We start from the raw sequence: 14,144 nt of genomic DNA, 5'->3' as shown, positions 1-14,144 counted from the left end.
TTTTTTTTCCCACTGCATTCATTGAAAAATCCTCCACCGCCATATCTGTCGAGCACTTCTTTAACCAGATGGGAACGAATTTGAAGGTGGATAGCTGGCATAAAAGATTGCTCTATAGTTTATGCACTGAATCCCGGACAAAAAATATGATTCATTTTGTTCAGGGCTTGTTTTATTCAACTCCACTTTGAATGCTGTATAAAGTAATGGAGACTCCGTTTAAACCAGTTCCAAACTGTATTTATACCTTGGTGTGTGTGTGTGTGTGTGTGTGTGTGTGTGTGTGTGTGTGTGTGTGTGTGTGTGTGTCCTAGGTTTGGGGTTTACTGATGTCACTTATGCTGTCCACATGCAGCATTGTGTTCCTGACGGGAAGAACGGAAGACTGCATTTTTAAACTTACAGATTTGTAAATAGAGCCAAGTAATATGTCTGTAAACTGTTGGGGGGCACAAAAGGAGGAACCAATTAAATAGGACCTTCTACAAATTGTTAATTTTGTAAACTTTGCTTCTTTTATAAGTTATTCTGTGATTCCTTTTAGTTACCAAGTTTTATTTTGAAGATATTTAAATATTGCACTTGTATAAATAGTATGATAAACGCAGACTGTTGCAGTCAATTTTTTTTTAAGCTAGGATATTTGAAATGACAACTTTTAGTTAAGTATGTCAAGCTCGCAACAGATTTTCACAACATGTATTGTAGTGTGCAGATTCTTATATTGAAAATGTAAGGGGAGTCAATGCAAATGATTTTTAATCTTTTTTATTATCTTTTCAGCAATTTATATTTTTTTGTGATTTTATGCAACCATATTTTTACTTTGTCTTGACAACTGAAAGCTGTATAAGGTTTTTGCCAGAAAAGTACTGTATACATAGTTTTAAATATAACAGATTTTGCTGATATGTAAAAATTTTGCCATTAAAATTGATTTCTCATGAAAGGAACTTTTCTACCAAGTTGGGACATGTGGGAGCTTAATATATCTAATTTAAAATAATTTCACTGAAATAAACACCATTGCTTTTACTTTGATTATATTTTTTTCTTAAGATGCTTTTGTAGTGTTTTGGAGTTCTAGATAATTTTATATAAATTCTCTCCCTTCCTTGCACCATCCTTTGGATCTTTGACACCATTCACAAATGAACTAATATGGCTGGGTGTGTAAGATCTGTGTTCCAAGTGGCATCTTGGGAATGAAAGAAAAACATGTTGTCTAAATCTTTCTTCTCCCTAACTCCTCCCCTCCACCTGTTCATTGTGGATTCTGAAAAGATGACTGAAGTTCCACATACAACCCAACACTAAGTTGGTTGTAGGGAGGAGTCAATCTTTGTGGTTTATGTATGATTGCCCAGAATACCTTGATTTAGAAAGATGGCATAATAAAGAAAAAAATTCATTTTTTTATCTGTTATGTCTTTCTTGTTTACTCTAGGTTTGGGAATTGGTGATTCCCTCATTCACAGCTGAGCTCTGGGCTCTTTCATATACTGAAATATAAAATAGCGCTTGGTTATATTTTAGTACTCAAAACACTGATGTTTGTTTGCCTCTCATAAATTGTCTAGATTTCCCTTATAAATCAGCCATCTAGACAAAAGGTTAAGATGAAAACAGAAAAGCTGAAGTGGCTGTCACATACTACTAGTCACAAACACTGGACTTGAATTCCATCATTGCTCGAATCCAGTTACTATTAAATCTAGAACCCATAGCACCCTTGGGGCTTTTGCTAGATTGCTGGCTTTCTAAATATTTAAAACAGCAAAGCCACATTAAGGAGTGTTATGAACACATGTACTTTCGGAGAATTCTTTTTCTACAAATTTGCACAAGAAACTCAGGTGAAACAACATCTATTAATCTGCCTTATTTATTATGAATAAATAAAGTTCTGTTTGTTGTAAATGCCAATAAATAGTGCCGAGTATTGAGAGGATGTTTAGTGACTTGGAAGACATTGCCAAGCCTTTACTGGAGTAGAGGCCATCAAAATTAAGCTACCCCGAGAGACTTAGAAAAGGAACAGAGCCTCAAGCACTATTTATTCACTCGTATGGCCACTGTGAGCCATTCATGACAAATATGACCAAGACTCCAAGATACAAATCTTGCTGTATCTTGTTAGGATGAATGGAGATGTGCACATACACACTAAAGTACAAAAAAAAGTAAGTATGGGCTCAGTGGATAGTCAGTTGCAGCGAATGTGAATGACCACATAAACCTCCATCCAGGAGGAACATTGCTGCACCCTAGTGTCTATTATGATTAATGAAAGTGAGGACACAGACCAATTCTGATACATCATGGGAAGGACATCACAGAAGTGTGAATACCAGGGGTAGGAAATACTGAAGCTGGCTACCACAGCCATGCACTGGTTATTTTGAAAACACTGACTTTATAACTCTTAAAAAATGTTAATGAATGCAATCAAATTATAAATAAAAATCACATCTGAAATCATCGCTTATCTCCAAGTCTAGACATATTGGGAAGCTGTCAAGATCATTATTTTTTCTAAGGAATACAATTTTGTCATTGGCACATTGTGAACTGTTTTTCTTGAGAGGAGTTTCTTTTCCAAGAAAGTGGTGTGTGTGTGTGTGTGTGTGTGTGTGTGTGTGTGTGTGTGTGTGTGTGTGTTTGCATGCCATAACACAAATATGGAGGCCAGATGACAATTCTCTTCCCACTCAGTGGGTTCTGGGGATGGAACTCATGTCATCAGAGTCAGCAGCAAGCATCCTTACCTGCTGAACCATCTCACAAGCCCCTTTGCTCATTTCCAGAAAAGGTCAAATACCCAAGTATGAGTAATCAGTTTGTCAGTGGTTCAAAAAAAAAAAAAAAAAAAAAAAGTTGTGTTCCACCAGAATGTGGAACTTCAATTTATAATAGTCTTGAAGAATTGATTTTATTCTTATTGATGTGTATGTGTGTATGTGCAGGCACCTGCAAAGGCCAAACACGGTGTTGGGTTTCTGTAGGGCTGGAGTTACAGGGAGGCTGTGAGCTGGCAGATGTTGGTGCTGGGAACTGAACTTGGGTCCTCTGCAAGAGCAGGAGCCAGTGCTCCTAACTGCTGTACTATCTTGTCCAGCCCTTATAATGCAGTCTTAAAACACTTAGAGACATCACACGTCAGTAGCAGCAAAGTACTTGGTACAGCAGAAAAATAAATTCCATCATTCAGAAATATCCTTGATGAAGCTAAGGTTTAATTGGTTTATTAAAGTGGGTCTGAAAGTTAGAGTCTTGCCAGGTAACACAGTCAGACCTCATCTCAAAAGAACATTGGACTCCAGAGTTACACTGTAGGGTTGTGATAGAGGACTACATCCCTACCATTACAGTTTGGCGTCATTACCTTAAATCAACACAGCATTTCTATCACCACGGCACTTTAACAATCAGCCTCAATGTTCACTTTTGTGAAAAATGCAACATGTAAGAGTTTTGGTAATGGATGGGTCTCTAACCCATATAGGCTAAGAAACACTGTTTGCATTCATGTTTTTTTCTTTTTCCTTTTTAAAGACATGAGTGTTTTGCCTTCATATTAGTGTGAAGGCCAGAAGAGGGTTCCCATAACAGGTAGGTATGAGCCTGTATACTAAATGTTGCCAACAGAACCCTCTGCAAGAGCAGCAAGCCTCTCCAGCCTTGCATCAGTGGTTTTGGCGCCAGTGTTGGAGGTAATTTTTTTTCTTCCAGGGTACATTTGATATTTTGGAGAGAAACAAATTGGTGGTGCTATTGGTGACTGGGGGTGTGGGAAGCATTATTTAATGGCATCTTAGCATCCTATGTTTCTCCCAACAAATAACTAACCAGTAAGAAATGCTAAGTGCTGAGGTGAAAAAGCGTGGTCTCCAACAATGAGTTTTCCTTTGCGTAGCATAGCTATGTGGATAAAAACTTAACAATATTTCAATTTCCTCAATATGTACCAGTGTTAACATTTTTTCACATTGATAGACATTGTATTTTATGTATGATTTTTAACAGTCTGATAAATGTTCATACCATAAGGCATTCTTTTCAATGAATGAATTGCCAAATACATTTTTCTTTCAACTACAGCATATTCACATTAAAGCAATTTAAAAACACATGGAGTATTTTTTTTTATTAGACTTTTAGAGTGCTTATCTCTGCAGAGTTGAGACATTCCCATCCTCTGGTACAGCTAAGTACCACAGCAATTCTTTCTTGACACAATATCTATCAAAATACAGTATTTGTCAGGAAACATAGAGGAACATAATACAACTGTCTTCTATTTTAAATGTTTTTTTTGAAATATAGATATTAAAGCACTTTTTTGTATGCTTTTCATTAGTTTTATCTTGTTAACATTTGCCTGCTAATTTACTGGTAAGAAATTAGTGCTACTTTCAGGCTGTGTTGTAGATTCTCACAGGAAGTCTACAGTTCACCCTTGGCCCTCCCTGATCAGCTGGCTTCTTAGTTTTCTATTGTTGGGATAAAACACCACGACCAAAGTCTACCTGGGGAGGAAAGGGTGTATTTCACCATATACTTCACATCATAGGGGGAAGTCAGGGCAGGAACTCAAGCAGGGCAGGGACTCGGAGGTAGAAAGGGATTGATGTGGTTGGCCGCGGTGGAAGGCTGCGTACTGGGTTGCTCCTCCTGACTAGCTCAGTTTGCTTCCTAATACCGACCAGGAACCACCTGCCCACTTATAATGCATTGGACCCTTCCACATCAATCATTACTCAAGGCAATACTCCCATAGATTTACCTATCGGCCAGTGTTATGGAGGCATTTTCTCAATTAACATTTCTTTTTCCTAGCTATGTTTAGGTTTGTGTCAAGTTGACAACACAGCTCCCCTTGAACTTATTTTCAGCTCAGTTTTTTTCCTCCTCTGCGTCTCACTGGCCCTCACTGGCTAGACCCGTGTGTTTTGCAAAGCACAGCTGCATGGCTCTCTGACATCCCGAGTCCTCTACTCCGGGCTGCTGCTAGAGGGCAGTTTTGGTCTCGTGGCCCTACTACAAATCCCATAGTGCCTTGGGCGCCGCAGTGGCTTCTGGGACCAGTGGTCTCGTAGAAGGCTCTGGCGGATAAAGAAAGCCTTCTTTTCTTCTTCCATCCGCTTTTCTGGACCAGCTCGAACGTCCCCGGATGACTTCGTGCGTTTTTCATCGAGGATTAAGAAGCGCAGGCAGGCAAGGCCAGTTCGAAGCCCGACGGGGTAACTTCCGCTTCCGGCGCCAGAGGGCAAGTGGAATGTAAACACGGCACCACGGAGTGGCTTTCAGGTAACTGGCTGCGGGGAGGCGGCGGGAGGCAGAGGAGCGGGAAGCGAGGCGAGAGGGTGCTGCGTGCGGGAGAGGGGGGCCGAGGGGGGCCCCCGGTGAGGTCCGCGGAGCCCGCAGGTTGGCCGCTGTCCCGGGCGCGGGGCGCGATGGCGGGATCGTGCGGGGCCCCGGCGGCCTGAGGAGCTGCGGCTGCGGGCTCCGTGTTTGTGGTCGGCCTCGGCGCGGGGAGATGGAGTCGCCTTTGGTAGCATTTTCAGGCAAATCGGGTCTCCCAGTTCTTCACCCCCGGGGTGCCGTTGCGACTCTTGGCGTCCAGCCGGTGTTTTTTTTCCACCCCGGGTGGCCGGCCGCATCCTCTCACGCAGTCCGTAGGAGAAGACGCTCGCCCAGTCGCCAAGTACTACCTGCCAGCCAGCTTGTGCCTGGGTCAAGTGTCCAGTCTAGCGATGCGCCCTGGGGCGTCACCGTACGTCAGCGTAGAACACAGGTGTCGTGGTTTAGAATTTTAATCCCACTCCTCGGTTCTGTAGGAAATGTGGGCGTGAACACCGGACACGAATGAACCCGAAACCTGTGCGGCTGTGATTCACGCACTTGGTTTCTTATCCTGGTGAAACGTGTTTAGGGTCTTGGCACCTTATCCATCCCAAGTCCAGATCTACCAAAGCCTCCCTTCTGTAAGGGGTTTTAGTGAGAAGTTAGTTAAAAACACAGCCTTAGAGGTACAAGACGCTCCTAGTTTAGCATGAGAACAGTTTAGTTGAGATATGACTGGCGTGTTATACAATTCCCTCCGAGAGAGTGCTTGAGTCAGTAGCCCCTTATTGCTATATGTATACGCGAGGGTCTGTCATTCTTTCCATCCTCATCCTATGCCCAGCTTCTACGAACAGATTTGACCAGTGATTTAAAGTGAAATTCCCTCCAGTAAACACTCCAGGTTTCTGTTGATACGTCAATTACACTGCCTGGTGCCTCACATTGGTGCTGTGGAAAGTAAGTTCCATTAGAAACTTGAAACCAGAAAATGTAATTATCATTCTCATTACCTTTAGGGACAGTCGTAAATACGAGAGAACCACCACTACCACCACCACCACCACCACCTCTTCTTATATTTTAATATCTTTTGAAGGCATTCTCAGCACCCACTTTTTTCCCAAGCTGTCTTCAGCTCTTGAGTTGTAATCCGTACTTTCATTTTTAGCCATTTCCTGGTCTTTCCCTGGGATATGTAAAGTGATTTTTTTTTCAGACAGAGGAAATATATTTCCTTATATCATGATGAGGCCAAGGAGGAGGCTTCCACTGTCCTAATTCCCTAGTGCACTCCACAGTGTACCCGGGATTTCCCCAAATTCACTGCTCTGTGGAAAGCACGTGGTGTGCTGCATCAGCCTGTGTACTTGGTTATTGCAGTGATCTGTTACATTTTCTCTTGCTCAGTAATAGGCCTGTGACCCTAATTTTCTCAATTTAGATAGTAACTTGAGGTTTTATGTGGCAGTGACTTTTATCTATCCTCACTTTTTTTTCTCTTCCTGCTGTTACTTATATTTCACTTTAATGGCGTGCATTAGTAACAGATCCTTCTATTGCTAAAAACTTAGTGTTACCTTCCTCCCTCCTTCCCTCTTTTAATGCCTGTTGTTGGATAACTTCAAAAAGACTTTTGAGTCCATTGCTTTTTTTTTTTCTTGTCTCCTTAGGGTTACAGACTCTCCTAAGACTCTTAGACACTCCTGAATATACACAGCATATAAGATAGTTATGCACTATTATAGGGATTCCACTTTATCTGTCTATCTGTCGATCTATCTATCTATCTATCTATCTGTCTATCTTGGTTTTTCCAAGGCAGGGTTTTTCTGTGTAACAGCCCTAGCTATCCTGGAACTTGCTGTGTAGACCAGTCTGGCCTCAAACTCACAGAGATCTGCCTGCCTCTGCCTCCCGAGTGCTGGGATTAAAGGCATGGGCCACACCATGCCTGGCTTGAATTCCCCTGTATCTTAAAGCCCATCTGTGTAGCTAGTGAATTACTGGATTTCTTAGTTAATCCTATCACTAAGTACTGTTAAAGACTTCCTGTCTTCACCTTTATTCTACCAGCTACCCTTTCTTTTCCTTAACATTTGAATATCATGGTAGATTTACAAAGCCATTTAATGTTGGTTGCTTTTGGACTTCCCCAATAGGCCTGTTGAGTCATTACCCGTCTAAATCTTTAAAAACTATTCTATAGTCAGGGGTAGTGGCACACATTTGTAATTTTAGCACATGGGAGGCTGAGCTAGGAGGATCATGAGTCCAGTCGGAGCTACAATGTTGAGTTTTAGGACAGCTGTATTCTATAGTAATTCCTGTTTTAAAAACAAAACAAAAAGTACTCAAGGCCTACAAGGCTTTCTCTTAAGGAAAATTTCACTATATATGAAAGGAGGTGAAAGGAGCAGTGAATCTTCTGTGTCTACCTCTCAACTTCCTCAGTTACCAATTCAGGGTGATCTTACTGTACCCCTCCACGGCATTTCTCACTGTTAATGATTTGGAAATAATTCCTAGGTATCATGTACTTTCATAAGAAATACTTTGCTTGTAGTTCTTCAAGGAAAGGTTTTTTTGAAATTCAGTCATACTATTGAGACAACTGAAGAACAGGAGTGACGTATATTGTCAGATGTCCAGTCAGCGTTGTGACTTCAGTGTTGTTTCTTCAAGTCAGGAGTGACAAAAGATGTTCACGCTAGGCTCAGTTTTGTCCCCTTGGCTCTCAACCTAAAGATGGCCGCCCGACCTTTTTCCTTTCCCATCCTTTTCCTGTTACTCATTTCTTGAAGAAACAGTCTTGTTTTTCTTCGGTTTCTGCTTCCCACTGCTCCACTTGATGTGTTACTAAACATGCTTCACTCTATCATGTGTTTGTGTAAGTTGGCTGAGGCCTGTTGGGATTCAGGGCTAGTCTGCAAGAGCACACCACTTCCATTAGGAGATGGGGTTAACAGTAGTGTCCAGATGTCGTCTTTGAAATTTCATGGTTCTTGCTGATTATTCCCCTTACCCATAAATAGGTGATAACATGGCTGTCGTCTCCTTCCGCTAGTCTGGATTCACCTGCTCACTGGAATACTTTGGAACGATTTTGAAGCAGTCCCTGAACTTTGACAGAATGGCTTCCTTTGGGTGGAAGAGGAAGATTGGTGAGAAGGTGTCCAAGGCCACGTCCCAGCAGTTTGAAGCTGAAGCAGCCGATGAGAAGGATGCAGCCGAGAATGAGGATGGCAGCTGGGTTCATGCCAGCAAGCGGAGGAAGGAGACCCTCCAGGAAGGCTGTAAACAGAAGAGTAAACAGCTGAAGGATGAGGGGGCTAATCTGGCGGAAAATAAAAGGTATGCTTTTGGATATTTTTTTTTTTAATGGAGGACAGTTTACTTTCTCTGGTTCATGGTCTCTAATGGAAGGAAGCGCTATTGTCTTAGGTAGGGTTTCTGTTGCTGGGATGACACACTGACCAAAAGCAACTTGGGGAGAACAGGGTTTATTTCTTCTTACTCTTCCATTAACAGTCTGTCACTGAGGAAAGTCAGGGCAGGAACTCAGGCAGAACCCTGGAGGCAGAAGCTGAAGCAGACTCCATGGAGGGATGCTGCTTACTGTCTTGCTCCTCATGGCTTGCCCAGCCTGCTTTCTTATACCACCCAGGACCACCAGTCTAGGGGTGGCACCACCCATAGTGATCTGGGCCCTTCCATATCAGACATTAATCAAGAAAATGTACCACAAGGCTTGGCCACAGGCCAGTCTGGTGGGGGCATTTTCTCAGTTGAGGTTCCCTCTTCCGCAGTGATTCTTACTTGTGTCAAGTTGACATGAAACTAGTCAGGCCAGCTATGTATTGTATAGATTCATGTTTTAAATGTCTGGTTTCATTTTTAAAAAGAGATGTTTCGGAGTCACCTGCAGAGTTCCCATTTTCAAGGAAAATGAGTTTGTAATAGTCACATTAAGGTACACATGCTGCCTTTTCCTCCTTTGTTCTGCTAGGGGCATGTCAGTGAAGCGTAATACAGTGTGTTGCTCTGCAGGAAAAAAAAAAATTACTTAGTTATCCTTTTACTTCTTTGCCTTTTTTTTTTTTTTTTTTTTGAGTCAGACTCTTGCTATATAGCCTAGGCTGAACTCAAACTCAATCCCCCTGGCCCCCCTACTCCCACCCTACCCCCTCCCACACATCAGTCTTTGCAGTGCTAGGATTACAGAGGTATGTGGCAGCCATACTGCTTGCCATTGACTTCTTGTGTACTTTTGTAAATGTGGTAGGTACTCAGGAACTTGATAATAGCATCTTTTATTCATAGCTCTTCCCTAGCTAAACCACGTATTTCCCATTTGTACCTGTTTCTCCCCCACCCCCCACCCCCACCCCCACATTGATTTCTTATTTTTTTTCTTCTTTCTTTTGCTTAGATATTTCAATGGGAATGAAAATTCCTTCACAAGTCAATGGAGAAAAGTCAAATTGTCTCATAGAATATATTTGGAAACAAGATTAGAAGAAAATAAAAATGGATCTTTATTAATAATGCCACATAAGAGACAGTCCCTTGAAAAACTTAAAGTCTAACAAAAGGAAGATTATCTTTATTTTTGAGACAAGACTTCTATAACCCAGGTTGGCCTTGAACTTCTGACCCTCCTCCTGTCTCTACCTCCCAAGTGCTGTGATTACAGGTGTGTGTCATTACATCTAGTTTTAGCTGGTGCTGGCAATGCTAGTGAAGTGCTTTAAGAACTGAGTTGCACCCTCAGCCCAGTAAAGTCAAACTATAAAATATAGGGGTTGGGGATTTAGCTCAGTGGTAGAGCGATTGCCTAGCAAGCGCAAGGCCCTGGGTTCGGTCCTCAGCTCCGGGGGGAAAATATATATATAAAATATAACAAGAATTTTTTTCAGTGTTTGAGACAGGATGACAGGTCTTACTTATGGCCCAGGCTGGTTGGGGCTTGTGATCTTTTTGTTTCTCCCTCCTGAGGGTTGGGATCCTAGGCAGCTGCCAACATTCACTGTGCCATTATAACTTTTTACTGTGAAAAATGTTCTGTTTGTAGTAAAGTTGAGAGATTATTGCAACCCTATATTTTGTATGCCTAGCAAAACTTTTTATTATCGTGTATTAACTATACATAATAATGGGTTTCATTATGACCTTGTCCTACATGTGTATAATGTTGTTGTCATATTCATCCCCTGCTAGCCTCTCTTACCTCCCACCCCCCACTCCTGATGATCTCCTTCCTTTTCCCAGGTTGTCTTTACATCCTGATGTCTCTGTTTGTTTGTTTGATGATGATGACCCAGTGAAATTCATTAGGGTTGCCTATAGGTGCATGGGGTAAGTGGTTATTTATAGGCATATGGTTACTGTAGTGGCTACACTCCTGAAGAAAATGTCTTTCCCTCCTCTAGCAACCACTGATGACTTATTGATTCTTGGGGAAGTGTGGCCTCATGAGCCCCCCCCCTCAGAAATGTTTGATATTTGCTTTAGCACGCATGTGCACCCCCCCCCCCCCCAGATAGGGAACCCAAGACAAACCAAAGTACAGCTATCAGTAAAGCCCAACTTGGTGAACCATGAGTTTTATTGGGGTTACTTAGAGGAAGATGAGTGAGAGGTTCCTTATAGGCGCAAAGACAAAAATGACTCAAAGACAGCTACATTACCAAAGCCCACCCCTGCATGGGTGATGCCCACAAAGCTGGGAACCTGGAGCACATTTTACAGCCTACAGGCAGCTCAACAGTTTGGAGAATGTCTTTTCTAAGTGCCTAAGTTGGTTTAGGAAGCTCTATAGATGTAACCAACCGTCTTATCAAACAAGAAACACAGAAACAATGCAAAAGAGAAAGCCGAGAGGTCAGAGCTCAGAGCCAAAATCTCACCCTTCTGCCTGCGGTGTCCCAGCCTCCCGAATGAGGGAGCTCTTTCCTGTCTGTTCGTCTATTTAAAGTATTTTGTTCTGCCTTCTCATTGGTTGCAAACCCAAACACGTGACTGCCTCGTCACTGTCTGAATGCACAGCCCCCTAGGTCTTAAAGGCATATGTCTCCAATGCTGGCTATATCCCTGAACACACAGATATCTATGGGATTAAAGGCGTGTGCCACCACCGCCACACTCTTGCTATGGCTCTAATAGCTCTGACCCCCGGGCAACTTTATTTATTAACATACAATCAAAATAATATTTCAGTACAATTAGATTACTACCACATTTCCCCTTTTCTATTTTAATAAAAAGAAAAAAAAAGCAAAAGGTTATAACTAACAAAAGAAAAACTATATACAAAAGTACAATAACTATATACAATATATACAAGTAATAAATACCTAAACAGGTATTTGACAAATCAGAGAAAATAATTCCATTATCTATCCTATTTTGGTAATTCCAAGATGTATCTAATGCACTTTCTATCCTAATTAATTTTTCAACTATAAGTAACTAATCTTCAACCATAACTAACTAATCTTCAACTCCCTCAGAGACCCAAGAAGGAAATAATATTAGCTAACAAAAATAAAAAACAGGAAGTGCATGCAAGCAACTTCCAAAAAATTTGTGAGTTGACAGAAACAGCCAGCTGCCTGGGCAGTCACCTGAGGTTTCTCCGCAGTGTTGGGGCATCATCTTCAGCCTTAGTGTATCTGACAGACTCATTTGTGAAGTAGGATGTACACAAGGTCAACAGTTCAATCTCACATTGGGTGAGAGCAGTCCATGTACCAGAAACACCTGAATTCCACTAGTGTCCTGTCATGATTCAGGATTTTAATTTCTGGAAATTGTTGACAGTTTTTTAATTCAGCTGTCCATTCTTCTTGGCTGTGTATATATGGCTTCATCTCAGCATCCTCTTCTTCTCCACATCCCTCTATTAAATGCCAGTCTACTTTCGAGAGGCATGAGCTTTCAGCTGCTGTTCCATTGTACAACAGAATCCTTTTGACAAGTTATTATCTGATTAAATAAAAAGGCATGTGTTATTGATATCAGTTAGTTTAAATTGGATGTTCATGCTGGTTGATGAACTATCACCTCCTCTAATTAAGAGATCTCTCTTGTTCAAATCGAACCTTTATCAATTTTGATGGTACCCACAGCTTATCTTCTCCTGTAGAAACAAAAGCAAAACCTCGTCCCCAATGTAATACATACCCTGGTTTCCATTCTGAGGTCAGCACATCCTTAAAGTATATAGGCTGATTTAATTCTGTAGTTTTTTCTATTATCCAATGTCTCTCTGCAAAGCTCGGCTGGTTTCTGCTTCCAGGTTGCCAGTCTGGACTCAGTCTTCTTTTTGGTTTGTCTTGTGTGAGTCTTTGCTGACTAACTTGTCTGAGAGGGACTCTCAGCTTTTAGTGCTTACTCCAGCAGGAAGGGGCCTAGTGGATCTGGTCAGTTTCAGGGACTTCCTGAAGCTACTTTGAGTGGTTTACCTTCCTGCCTACAGTGCTTCCCTGCTGGATAGAATGTTTGAATCTTGGAGGAAACTGTTACTAACAGTCATGGGTCCTGGCTTGTGCTTTTATCCTAGTATCGAGGAGGTAAAGATAGACAGCAAGATCCTTGGAGCTTGCTGGCCAGATCAGTGAAGTCCTAGTGCGAGACCCTATCCCAGAAGGTACATTAACTTGTGATGGAGGAACAGTATCTGTGCTTGAACCTGTGGCCTCCATAGGCATACACACACATGAGTATATACCCCCACATGAATATACACACATGGTCTACACCCCAATACATACACATAAATTTAAAGAATTTAATTTTTTTCCTTTTTTGTTCTATGGATCAAATCTTAGTCATTTGTCCTTGGTGAAGAAAATACCTTAGAAAAATTGGTGTTATAAATTTTTGATATATTTTCACTTACTATGATTTTTATAGGATGTCTATGTGACCAGAAGGAGTAATATATAGGTTTTTTTTTTTTTTTTAATTTTATTTTACAATACCATTCAGTTCTACATATCAGCCATGGGTTCCCCTATTCTCCCCCCTCCCACCCCCTCCCCTTGCCCCCAGCCTACCCCCCATTCCCACCTCCTCCAGGGCAAATCCTCCCCCGAGGACTGCGATCAACCTGATAGACTCAGTCCAGGCAGGTCCAGTCCCTTCCTCCCAGACTGAGCCAAGCGTCCCTGCATAATCTACAGGTTTCAAACAGCCAACTCATGCAATGAGCACAGGACTTGGTCCTACTGCCTAGTTGTCTCCCAAACTGATCAAGCCAGTCAGCTCTCTCACCTATTCAGAGGGCCTGATCCAGTTGGGGGCCCCTCAGGCTTTGGTTCATAGTTCATGTGTTTCCATTCATTTGGCTATATTTTTTTCAATAATTGAGTAAAACCGAAATTTATTATAGGCCACAGTCGTCCTAGGGACCTCCATGCTATCTGTATAGCCTCTATAGTTCTATGGGTTGTGGTCTGATTGTTCTTTATTTTATATCTAGAATCCACTTATGAGTGAGTACATACCATGACTGTTTTTCTGGGTTTGGGTTACCTCACTCAGGATGATTTTTTCTAGTTCCATCCATTTGCCTGCAAATTTCATGCTTTCATTGTTTTTCTCTGCTGAGTAGTACTCCATTGTGTATATGTACCACATTTTTTCCATCCATTCTTCCGTTGATGGGCATCTAGGTTGTTTCCAGGTTCTGGCTATTACAAATAGTGCTGCTATGAACATAGCTGAGCATGTATCTTTTTTTTTTTTTTTTGTGATATATATTTTTTATTTTACACTATCATTCAGTTCTACAT

At 41.7% G+C, this 14,144-nt stretch overlaps 1 protein-coding gene across 3 annotated transcripts in view; it reads left to right on the top strand.

Annotated features, from left to right (window-relative positions):
• The first annotated feature begins 5,065 nt into the window (after positions 1–5,065).
• Ttc33 (tetratricopeptide repeat domain 33) overlaps positions 5,066–14,144 on the top strand; it is a 41,520-nt gene continuing 32,441 nt past the window's right edge. The window contains exons 1-2 of one of the 3 annotated variants that reach the window (XM_006996790.4): positions 5,066–5,310; positions 8,414–8,700. In XM_006996790.4, the coding sequence (XP_006996852.1) occupies positions 8,480–8,700 (221 nt within the window). In that variant the 5' untranslated portion in view covers positions 5,066–5,310; positions 8,414–8,479. Of the gene's footprint in view, positions 5,311–8,381; positions 8,701–14,144 lie in introns of all 3 variants that reach the window. The other 2 variants (XM_006996789.4, XM_076551842.1) reach the window with 2 other exon arrangements.

This window comes from Peromyscus maniculatus, chromosome 15, assembly GCF_049852395.1.
Source record: "Peromyscus maniculatus bairdii isolate BWxNUB_F1_BW_parent chromosome 15, HU_Pman_BW_mat_3.1, whole genome shotgun sequence".
Classification (NCBI taxonomy): Eukaryota; Metazoa; Chordata; class Mammalia; order Rodentia; family Cricetidae; genus Peromyscus; species Peromyscus maniculatus.
Note: the sequence above shows the minus strand (reverse complement) of the source record. Positions and strands in the feature narration are given on the sequence as shown.